The 12,164-nt window shown below is 43.9% G+C and overlaps 1 protein-coding gene across 4 annotated transcripts in view; it reads right to left on the reverse strand.

The window, feature by feature from the left end:
• Positions 1 to 11,428, reverse strand: part of TGFA (transforming growth factor alpha) — a 109,934-nt gene extending 98,506 nt beyond the window's left edge. For 2 of the 4 annotated variants that reach the window (XM_053890777.1, XM_019441154.2), the window contains exon 1: positions 10,547 to 10,965. In XM_053890777.1, coding sequence (XP_053746752.1) covers positions 10,547 to 10,661 — 115 coding nt within the window. In that variant the 5' untranslated portion in view covers positions 10,662 to 10,965. Of the gene's footprint in view, positions 1 to 10,546; positions 10,966 to 11,109 lie in introns of those variants that run through there. The other 2 variants (XM_053890779.1, XM_053890778.1) reach the window with 2 other exon arrangements.
• Between the last annotated feature and the right edge of the window lie 736 nt (positions 11,429 to 12,164).

Consider the following 12,164-nt stretch of genomic DNA (forward strand, 5'->3'; position numbering starts at 1 on the left):
ATTCTTCTGTTTATAGATTCTGATTTGAACTTCATTTTGGAAAAAGAGTGAGGGGGATTTAACCGAGGCCAGCAGAGAAGGTGTGTACCCCGAATGACCCACGTGGGGAGGTGGTGACCAGAGGGTGGACGTGTTCTGTGGACACTAAGAAGCCTGTTTGTTTTGGGGTTTTCTTTTTAATGTTTTTTTGAGAGAGTGAGAGAGCAAGCGAGTGCAGGCGAGGTGCAGAGAGAGGGGAGTCAGAGAATCCGAAGGAGGCTCCCTGCTGTCAGCACAAAGCTCCATGTGGGGCTTGAACCCAGGAGCCCTGAGAACATGACCTGAGCCGAAGCTGGACGCTCAACCGACTGAGCCACCCAGGCGCCCGTTTTGGGGTTTTCTTTGTGTGGCAAGGGAGGGGCTGATGAGATTTAGAGACAGTCCAGATCCTGAAAGATTCCCCATCTGTGTGATCTATGAGTTTACCTCACCTCTCTAAATAATGCTCAGGCTCCAAGCTTGCTTTCATTCCAGTTCAGGGGCCTATGATTCATCCCCTGAAACCCTAATTATAACACCCAAGGTCTGCTATGTGCAAAAAACATCTGTCATTGTTTAAATTTGCTGGCAGGGAATGTGTACAGCATGCAAACAGGCCTGATGATAACGCTCCTCCAAAGCAAAAATAATAACCCAGAAGCTGTTCCAAGGTGAGAAGTGTTCAAGCCCAGAGTTTCCGACTGAGCTCAGTGACATAGAAGATGAACAGGTTATGTCCCTCCATAGTTCACATGCCAGCTCCTCAGAGCCACTGCCATGGTCAAAGTTATAGGTCTTACGCTTTCTCTTTCAACCAAGAAAAGTATCTTATGTTTGTGTTCGCTGTATTGGTTCCCAAGGCCCAGCAGAGGGAGGGGAACAGAGTGTGTAATTGCAAACCTCTCATTTATCTGCTTCAGCCACTTTTGTGTCACCGCATTACGTGTACCATTTAGCCAGTTAATCTCCTGCACCTCTTGGAAGTAATTACCCAGAGAATGCCTCTGACCTGGCAAGAGATGACGAAACAGCAGTAAAGGTGCATCTGTCCTTTAAGTGCCCAGGAGAATTGTTTACTGACCTCATTCAAACTCAGATCAAAGGCCCTAAAGAACTCAAGCTGAAGATATGGTCTCTTTGTAAGAATCCAATATTTTTTTTTACTGAGAAGTTCTGATCGTAAAAACAAAAAAGAACCAAAAAGCAAATGAGCAAATGGCAAAAATCTCCCACACCAGTACTGGCTGTCTTGCTTCAAACACTCTAGTGGCATCTCATGGACACAGTAGTGTATTTGGAGGTTTTTAAACTTTTTAAAGCTTGAGCCAACAGGAAGCTAGTTAGTAGCCTTTGCTAGAAATTACAATGCCACGCATCATCCAAATCAGAAATGGCATTACTATAACAACTTTGGCACATGCAGTTATGCAAATAAACTGGTTATTTCCCTGGGCTCCTGGGAACACTATTAAAATGAAGCCTTCGCTTGAATTTGGTTTAAGATTAAAAAGAAGGGGCGCCTGGGTGGCTCAGTCGGTTAAGCGTCCGACTTCGGCTCAAGTCAAGATCTCGCGGTTTGTGAGTTCGAGCCCTGCATGGGGCTCTGTGCTGACAGCTCAGAGCCTGGAGCCTGGTTCAGATTCTGTGTCTCCCTCTCTCTCTGCCCCTCCCCTGTTCATGCTCTGTCTCTCCCTGTGAATGAAAGGAAGGAAGGAAGAAAGAAAGAAAGAAAGAAAGATAGATTTTGGGTCCCCCCCCCAAGTATTATCAAGAAAAACAAACTTAAAAATGTATTTTGTTTTGGGGGCCTAGGTACTTACTTATTTTCATATTTGGTAAAGTCACATTAGCTGGGACCACAGATGCAAAAGAAAACTTTAAGTTAAAATGAGATTGTTTACAAATCTATGCTAGAAATTTAGAAATCTGAATTGAATAGATGGTGAGGAAAATAATTACCAAAAATGACTCAAGAGGTGGAAAATTTAAACTGACCACTAGCAATTTCTTTCAAGCCTTCACAGAGCCATTTGCTTCCATATCTCAACTACTTAAGAGTATATAACAGACGGAATGTTTTAAAATGTATTTTATAAAGCTGACATAATGCTGATATCAAAACCTAAAAAGGAGGGGCACCTGGGTGGCTCAGTTGGTTGAGCGTCTTGATTTCGGCTCAGGTCATGATCTCAGGTCCTAATCATAGGACAGAGCCCGAGTTGGGCTCATTGCTGAGCGTGGAGCCTGCTTAAGATTCTTTCTCTCTCCCTCTCTGCCCCTCTCCCTCGCTCACACTCTCTTAAATAAAAAACAAAAAACAAAACACAAAACAGAACACTAAAAAAGAAAACAAGGCCCCCAAACTTCAGAATGGATCAAATCCAGCAGTATGTACAGAGAATAATCCCACAGAGCCAAGGAGGGTTCATTCCGGGGAAGTGAAGGATGGCTTTAACATAATCAGGTCAATAAAAGTCCTCAAAACATTTGAAAAAAGCAAGACCCACAACTCGTATTATCTCCTCTGCTTTAAAAAACAAAGCTAAATGCCAAATCTTTTAGTAGGTTATAAAGTGCATTTTATTAACGTGATAAAGTTTATTTGTATATATACACATACAGTAAAACCTTGGATTGCGAGTAACTTGTTCTGCCAGTGTTCTGCAAGATGAGCAAACACTTCCAATATATTTTAACTTGATAAACGAGTGACGTCTTGCAATGTGAGTAATATGTGACGGTAAATGTCACGTGATCACAACTGAGCCAAATGGTTCTTGAAATTCGCTTTGATATACAAGTGCTTTGGATTACAAGCATGTTTCTGGGACAGATTATGCTCACAAACCACGGTTTTACTATATATACATTTTCACACCTATGTATATATAATATGTCCTCACATATACATAATCACAAAGTCATCCTTAACTGTTTATGCTACAAATATTATCAGTAATTAAGAAAAATGAAAGGATATCTATTGCCTTTTAAAAAACGTTCTTTGGGGTGCCTGACTGGCTCAGTCAGTTAAGCGTCCCACTTCGGCTCAGGTCATGATCTCACAGTTCTGGAGTTCGAGCCCCGCATGGGACCCTGGGCTGACAGCTCAGAGCCTGAAGCCTGCTTCCAATTCTATGTCTCCCTTTCTCTTTGCCCCTTCCCCACTCAGTCTCTCTCCTCTCAAAAATAAATAAATATTTAAAAAATAAATTAAAAAAAAATAAAAAATGTTCTTCAAATTCTAGCCAGCTATAAGAAAAAGTAGTAAGGGCTAAAAATATGGAATGGAAGGAGGAAAAGCTATCACTATTCAAGATTACATGATCATGTACCGGCAAACCAAAGAGAATAAACTGAAGGACTATTAGAATTAACAAAACCCATTACAAAAGAAATATATATTTTTATTTTTATTTTTTTAAAAAAATTTTTGATGTTTTTATTTATTTTTGAGACAGAGAGAGACAGAGCATGAGCAGGGGAGGGGCAGAGAGAGAGGGAGACACAGAATCTGAAGCAGGCTCCAGGCTCTGAGCTGTCAGCACAGAGCCCGACGTGGGGCTCGAACTCACAAACCGTGAGATCATGAAGTGATCTGAAGTCGGATGCCCAACCGACTGAGCCACCCAGGTGCCCCAGAAATATATATTTTTAAATACTAGCAACAACTGGTTATAATAGAGAGCAGGAGGAAATGTCTAACTCGCTAAAACACAAGCTCTAGGTCTTATTTTTGGCTGATTCCCTAGCATCTAGAAGCTGTCTTGGCACAGAATAGGTGCTCAATAAACATTTGCAGAATACATGTATGAACAAATTCACAATAAGTGCAAAAATACAAAATAATAGAACCAAATTAAATACAGATTCAAGTACTTATAGGAATTTAGCATGGGATAAAAATGGAATATCAAAACCATAGTAGACAGGATAGATTATTCCACAAATAGCAATTGAGACCATTAACTGGTTGACTATTAAAAAAAATGAAATGTGAGTTGTACTTCATACCATATAAAAGAATAGATTCTAGATAGAATAGTTGAACATAATATATGAGACTTAGGAGAAAAAAAATAAGTAAATATTTGCCTTATCTTAGGCAAGATTTTCCTTGTCTTAGGAAGGTTCTCCTAACTGTGTAAGTGATGGTAGAGAGCTTAAAGGGGAAAGATATATTTTTTTTGGTTTCTGCTACATAAAAACCTTTGGTATGTCAAAAATACCATAACCAAAAAAGATATACAATAAATGGGGGAAGCACCTGCAAAATATTAATATCCTTTTTATATAAATGGTTATTATAAAGCTCTAAGGATGCTCAATCAATATGAAAAAAAATTGAAAAGATTAAGTTGCAAATAAGATGACATGGCCGACAAAAATAATTTAGTCATCTCAGCAAATATTAAATATGAAGACTGGACTGAGGTCTCCAATCAACTTGGCAAATGTTAAAACTAACTTCTAGAGTTATGGAAGATTCAAGAAAATGGTGTTCATACACTGCTGGTGGGAGAAAAGACCAATTGCTAGGAATTTTTCTAAAGATGTGCCAAACATTTATGTACACAAATGTCTGTTGTATCATTTATCTTCCTTGATTTCAGGCATTTTAATATAGGCTTGTTAAAAAAAATTAACCAATTGAAACCAAGGCACTGTCCCATATATACAGTTCTATGCCTTTCTAAGTTTAATAGACCATGAAACCTTTATTCTTTCAAATAGCTACATAGCAAATCATTGTACTGTTATACAAAGATAACTTGTTTAAGGAATCTCCTTAAATAGTTATAACAGTGGGTACTGGCAACTTGTTATTGTTATAAACTAATCAATAATCACCATCCTTTACATTTTTATTTGCGTATTTAGGCAACTATTTAAACAGGATATATATCAAAAAGTGGAACTGATAACCCAAGTTATGCCCGCCTAAAATTGATAGCTATTGCCACACTACCTTCCAAAACAGTTGTATCAACTTATATTCCCAATAGTGTGCAGATTCTTCACAGTGAGAAATGGGAAAAATGTATATGGACAAAAGTGTTTCAAAATTGGTTAATTATATTAAATCTAGTCAAGCGGTTATTTCCCAGCCACTAGGAATGATGTAATGGGTGAATGTTTAATGACTTAAAAAATGAATGACTTAAAAAGTGTTTATTATGAAGGTTGTTAAATTGCAAAAACAAGTAAGTTAAGCAGTGTGAATCCATCAAAATTCAGATATGCTTTCAAAGAATATCTACCTATATATTCATCCATAGGCTCTATAACAAAATGTTAATCATGGTTATCTTTGGGTGTTAGAACAACAGGTCACTGAAACACTTTTTTCTCTTATGCTTTCCAGAATTTGCAAATGGTCTAGAAAAGGGGAAAAATGTTTTTCTGCAATCATTAAAAACATTAAATCCTAATCTATTTTTGAAAAATAACAATAAAACAATTATTCTGAAGACTAATTGTATCAGCATTGGTAGAATTTGTATGCAACCACCCTTGATAGTTTAGGATAAATGTTAACTATGTGGCCAAGTGTTTGCCAACAGAGTCTACACTACCCCAGAGGGTCCTCAAGTGTGTAGTGGTCTCCTCTGAGGTTCCACTTGTGCTCTAGATGGGCCAAGGGCAGAGATGAACACCCAGGATCTCTGCCTCTAAAGAATCCCCAACTGCTAGAGAGGACAAGCACCAACCAATGTTAATCCAAGGCAGGACATGGAGGGAACAGAGCGCTGCTGCTGAGGTTCCCAGACAGAAAAGTTAACACATTCAAAGATAAAACCAAAAAACGTAAGACAATAGCTGGCTGGTGTTCTGTAAGTTACACAAGCTTGTTACACAAAGGAGTTACGCATACATCCCTTCTTGAGGAAGTCCTAACCATTTCTCTGCAAGTACTTGAGAAATGCAAACACTAGAGTGGGGGAAACTGAATGTTTTTCAAGGTAAGGAAGCAGACAACAAAAAATTAAAAGCAAAAGTGCTGAGCATAGAATTCACTTGACTAGGGGAGAGACTCCATGTGAAATTGTGTTTCCTATGACTTGAGGGGGGAAAAAGGCACTAGCAAATATAAAACTCCATTTCAACAAACTTCTTTTTCCAAGCCCAGGTAACAACTATTTACGTCATAGTCAATACAACCAATTCATTTTTTTCAGTTTATTTATTTATTGTGTGTGTGTGTGACAGAGAGAGAGAGAGAGAGAGAGAGAGAGAGAGAGAGAGAGAGAGAGAGAGAGGAAAGAGAGAAACAGAATCCTAAGCAGGCTCCGGGCTGACAGCACCAATGTGGGGCTCGAACTCACAAACCATGAGATCATGACCTGAGCTGAAACCAAGAACCAGACACTTAATTGACTAAGCCACCCAGGCACCCCAGTACAACCAATTCATAATGTGTCAAAAGACTACCTAGATTTTTGGAGTTGGTCTAAAGAGAATGTGCCTTGTACTTGAAGAGCTCCAAAGAGATGGTTCTGGTAGCCTAGATTTTAGGCTTTCCTGATTCTATGAAAGATTTTTTATACTTGACATTTCACAAGGGGAAAAAAAAGGCAAAACAAAACCAGAAGTCACTGTAAAAGTGCTCGAATTCTCCATCTAGATGCAATCTTAAATATATTAGCCTTCAGCATAAAATTAAATTCGTACTTTAAAATGAGGTGATTAAAAATAGTTGAAATGACAGCCAAACAACGGTCAATTTTTGGCAACCCCCCAAAAAAGAAAGTGGGAGATGCTTAGCATTGGTCAGCTTAAGTCTAATGAGAGAAGATGGTCACATTTTCCAGAGGTAAAGGTCAAGGACACTTATGACAATTAAGAGATCTCAGCAAGAGTTCTAACTCTGCTCTGGTCAGCAAGACAGGCCACAGAAGCACCTTTAATAATGGCTCGTAAATCCACAGCAGCATTCATAAACATCAGCACGTACTTTAGATAAAACGCAACTGGGTAAGCCAGAAGCTTCCCTAACAGGAACCGGCTGAAGAGCAGTGGTTCTCCAAGGGCCCCTCTCCTCTCCTCCCCACCAGCAGCTTAAGCTACACCTGGACACTTGTCAGACATGCAAACTCCTACCTCCTGCCAGGCAACCTGGTTTACCAAGCCCTCCAGGTGGCTGTGATTTGAGGCACGCTGTGGAAGGTCCTACAGAGGTTTTACATGTGAAACCAGGCACAAGATACCCAATTCAGTGTGCCACGCTAATCCCATTTTGGCTGACCCAACCTCCACTTCCCAATGCCCATCCCTTTCAGCGGGCAGTCCACAGAGTAGGACTTTGTTCAAACACACTTTCAAAAGGCCCTTAGAGATAGGTCTAATGGAAAAGTCAGCTATTTTTCCTATGTTACCATAGTAACAGGAAGCATCATTTACTCCTGTAAGAAAGGTCCCCTTTGCAGGGGACATTGAATATTTACAGAAAGATCTCTTTATCCTAGGAAACCAAATTTTGGAAAAGCAAATATGGGAAACTTAGCCTCTAAGCCTTCCATATACACCTTTACAGCCCATGTTCTAAGTGAACTTTCCCTAATTATGGCTGCCCAATAAGGAAAACATGTGTCCTGGGCAAACCTCCACTGTCTACTCTGAAAGACATCATTTCCATGTAATGGAGAAGAGGGCTGTCTTACTTCATGCCCTCTACTGGTCCCTCAGTCCCAAATCCACAGGGAAGCTGACCTGCTTCATCTGTACCCATCCTTAATGACACCTGGGGTCCTAGGACCCTTCTTTAGGTTACAACCAGTCCTACTTCTGGGAACTGCCATAAACATAATGGTTATTTCTGGATTATAAAATCCATTTCTGTATTATCAAATCAATTTCATTTTGTGTGTAGTCCTTTATAAGTATAGTTTATAAATAGCTTCTATATTTACCATCTCATCTGATTCTCCTAACAGCCTGTGAGGTGGGTGCAGTTTTATTATTCCCACTTTACAGGTAAGAAAACTGGAACTTAGTGCTGACTTCAATAAACCGACCACTGAACACTGAGAAAATCCAAATGTTTTGCATCAAAAATTAAAGAATTCATGACGTCCAAAAAAAAAAAAATCCCAAACTTGCTTGAATTGGCATCTGCCAAATGACCCTCACTAAATCATTAAGTGGGTTTTTAGGTTGGGTGGTATTTTCTGGCTTAGGAAAGGTGGGGAGCTAGAAGATAAGACAGACAAACTTTCCAGCTACAGAATGGACACAATCTGCTGTAACATCTGGAATTCTATGGGGTTCAAAGTTATAACAACAATGGTGATGATGGCACTAAGATTAAGATTAATTCAATTCTTACTACGTGACAGGCACCATTCTATGTTCGTTAAATATATCCAACAATCCTGTTAATTTCACAGATGAGCAAAACAAGACACAGAAAAGCTAAGTGACTTGCCCAGGATCACACCATCTTGTTCCCTGCTCACAGAGGAGGATGTGGGACTGAAGGTGCCAAGCTCCTATGAGGTGTGCCTGGTCAGGGACGGAAATCTGACATGGAGGCAGCCACCACAGGAACCCGGATCACATTTCCAATGTTGCCATTTAAGCAACAGTCTCCACACTCTTCCAGCCAAAACATCAATCATCGCTCAGGTTCCAAGTAATCAGGAGCATCAGCTGAGACTCCAAACAACCAGTTTCTTTTCAGACTGTCTCCACGAAGATTGGGGAGGAGGGGAGAGATCTCGGCTTTCTAGATTTGCCGATTTGCCTGGAACTGCCTTCAACCAATTTAAGAGAAATTAGAGAGGAAATGTGCAAATTAAAGATGCATGTGGCACTGATGAGTGCTATTCAGTAATCTAGCAGAAAGTGAGGTGGGAGGCAGAAGTTGTAGTCAATGATCAGAACTAAAGCCTTAAGAAAAAAGAAATATAAATAAAAAAACTGGTGTAAAGTACTCCTACCTTCTTTTTCCTTTTTTTTTCTCTTTCCAACTGCTCATATTTTATTTTTATTTATTTATTTTTGGGGATTGGTAAAGCTCTGTATTTTTTTATTTTTTTTATATATGAAATTTATTGTCAAATTGGTTTCCATACAACACCCAGTGAAACTGCTCATATTTTAGAACTGTATGAGCCAGCTTTTACATACTGATCAATCTTTTTAAGTTTATACATTCTTTTCTTAAGAAACAAAGTTCAGGTTGAACTCCGAGGCAAAAAGGAAAAATAACATGACGAATGCATGCAATCTTCATGGGCAAGGGCAGGGCAACTTTCAAAGGTGCCTTCAAACTTGTTCACCATCTTTTCCTGCCTCTAATTTTCACTGAATAACCTAAGACTGCCTTCAGATCCTAGGAGTCCAACAGAAAACCCAATTTAACAGCAAGTTCTAGGGTATTCCATATAATCTCACCTTCAGGAAAAGTCCCCAAACTGGGAGATGGGACTCTAGTGACCAACCACAGTTAAGTGACCTTTCAACCCCTTGATTCTCCCACACTCTAACAATCCTGGCCTAAGTACTTACTCACTGTGGGCTTTGGGTACTTCACCTTCCTCCTCTGTAAAACAGGGAAGATAATACCTTCTTCATCAGGTTGGTGGGAAAATTAAATGAATAGCACTTATTAATTAAATGAAAAGCACTTAGAACAGTGCCTGGCACAGAGTAAGTGCTCAAATAGCATAAGCTATTATTACTACCAGAATTTGCAAACAAACAAAAAAACACTACAAAGGCACCTGCAGACAGGAGGCTTCTGATGTACCAGTAATGTTTTGTTGCTTTAAAAACCATCTAAAATCAGAACCGTCAATACAAAAAATTAAAAAGGTTTTGTAAATGGGGAGGAAAAGCCATCCATAATCATGCCACCTGTTGGTGAGTTTCAGGGTAAGCTACATCTCTGAGCCTGGGTTCCACCACTGCTCCGTTTCCCTCTAAAACGATGCCTCCCCTCCTGCTGCGGTTCTTAACCAGCGTTTCATGGGCAGAATTACAGGCGGGTCCGTGAGCCCTCTGAAACTGTACAGGAACTGGGTGAGGCTGCGGCTCTGGGCATTTTTTGAGGGGAAGGGCTCCACAGCTTTTCTCAGGCTACAGTAAATTATCCAGGTAGGAGCAACTTGCTTTATAGGGTTAAGCTCAGGGGATGTCGACTGAGCAATTCATTTTACGGAAGCTGCACCAATAAACCTGAACACCTGGGCTGTTAACCAGCTATCTCAATAGCAGAGAGGCCCGGCACGGAGAGGGGCGAGAGCCCGCCAGGCAGCGCACTGCACTGCGCCCCTTACCCCTTACATACGGTCCTGTGAACTTCACCGCGGAAAAACTCACGGGCTCCACAGACGAGACCCAGGTTTGGCAAGTTTAACTTTCCCTCCCTTCCCCCAACTCGCGTTCCCTTCCAAGAACAAACGCAAAGGAAATTGGCAACGCTCCGTCTAGGGTTTCACTCCTGCCCTCGGCTGACACTTAAACCACTTCTCCCCGGGAAGTTAATTAAAAGCACAATTAATCCGCACAAAAATCCAAAACATACCCCAAAGCTCAAGAGCTCCTGAAGTTAGAAGATTGAGGGCTCCTCTGCTGATTGTGACCTTCTGCCCGTCACTGGGTCTCAGGGGTAGGCAGGGGATACGACCGGGAAGAGGCATAGGGTCTGACGCCAGCCACCTTCTCCGCGTCTATGCTTACCGCCACCAGTGAGGACGGGCTTGGTTGGAGACAGCCAGGTATGCAGGTAGGTGTGGGCAAGTGTACGAACACCGAGCCGCGGCGGATTAAAGTTCAAGCCGGTTCGCACACCGCTTCCCCTTCCCCGGCCGGCGTTCTCACGCACGGCCCAGGCGGCCACTCCCCGGGGAAAGCCTGGGCGCTCGACGGTCCCCCTCTTTGGAATGGGCTCCTCCAAAACCCTAGTAAGCCCTCGTGACTTCCACTGCCCCCCACCCCCAGCCTCCAACCCTTGAAAAGCATGAACCTCCCTCGACTCTCCTAGGCGGGCGCAGAAAACCCCCAGGAAAAAGAAATGGAGGGGCCAGCGGAAAGCGGGGTGTCGCCGAGGGCAGGTGGCTCAGGGCGCGCAGCAGGCAGCGTACGTACCCAGCGCGAGCAAGGCGAGCTGTCCAGCCGAGGGGACCATCTTACGGGCGGCGGGCAGCAGGCGCTCCAGCCTCCTGCCCTACCTGCGGTGCCCGAGTGGCGAAGCGGCGCCGCGCTGCGGGGGAAAAAGGCGCCGGCGAGGCAAGGCCAGCCCCCGGCGCGGGCGGGCGGAGGCAGGACCGAACGCTCTCTGCCGCACTCACCCTGACGCGCGGCCGGCCGGGCGGAAATGGGAAGGCGGTTACCGTCACCTCTCCGCCACTCGGGGACCGGGCCACTGCGGACCACCCTCCCTCCCCGATGGGGGTGCCCCCCTACGGCCACAGCGGGTGGGGGTTTGGGGCTGGGGGCGGGGACGCCGCGCGCACTGTGCAGGGCGCGGGCGGCGGGCGGGGCGGGGCGAGCGGGGAATCTCGGAACCCCGCCGCGCTAGCCGGGCACCCAGGCGGAGGGAAAGGCAGGAAGCGCCCGACTTCAGACACCACCCTCAGACTAGCAGCGCAGTGCGGCCGCGGCGGGGCTCGAGCGTCCGGGCGCGGTGGTCGCTTCCAGGCTCTGCGCGGGGGAGCGGAGCCGCCCGGGCGTCCGGCACCTGCGCGGACGGCCGCTGCGGGGGGCTCTCCCCGCTGGGACTGCAGACGCGCCCCGGAACGGGACCTGAGAGCCTCGCCCGCCGCCTGCCAAAGACTTGGCCAGAGGAAAGGGCTCCCCAGTATCCAGCAAAGAATTTGTTAAACCAGGTTTCCAACCTGCACCCCTATCCCAGCTGAGAATTCTCGATTCTAGGGATGCCGGCCAGGGCACAGCCACCCCAAGTTGTCAGGCGGCGTTGTTGAGATCAGCGAGCTTCCGCAGATCTGGCCTGGGATTAATAATGAAGATGGGTCTCTAAGGGGCACCTGGTTATCCACCATTATTACTACCATTCAGGCCGCCCCCCACCCCGACCCCGCCACAGGCAGCCGGGGCCAAGAACAGGGTAGCTAGCATGCAGCCTGGTGGGCCCAGAGAGAGGGATGTATGGGCTGGAGCCACCTGGGTGTCCCTTTCAGGAT

Source organism: Panthera pardus, unplaced genomic scaffold, assembly GCF_024362965.1.
Source record: "Panthera pardus isolate Hobbes unplaced genomic scaffold, ASM2436296v1 HiC_scaffold_25, whole genome shotgun sequence".
Lineage (NCBI taxonomy): Eukaryota > Metazoa > Chordata > Mammalia > Carnivora > Felidae > Panthera > Panthera pardus.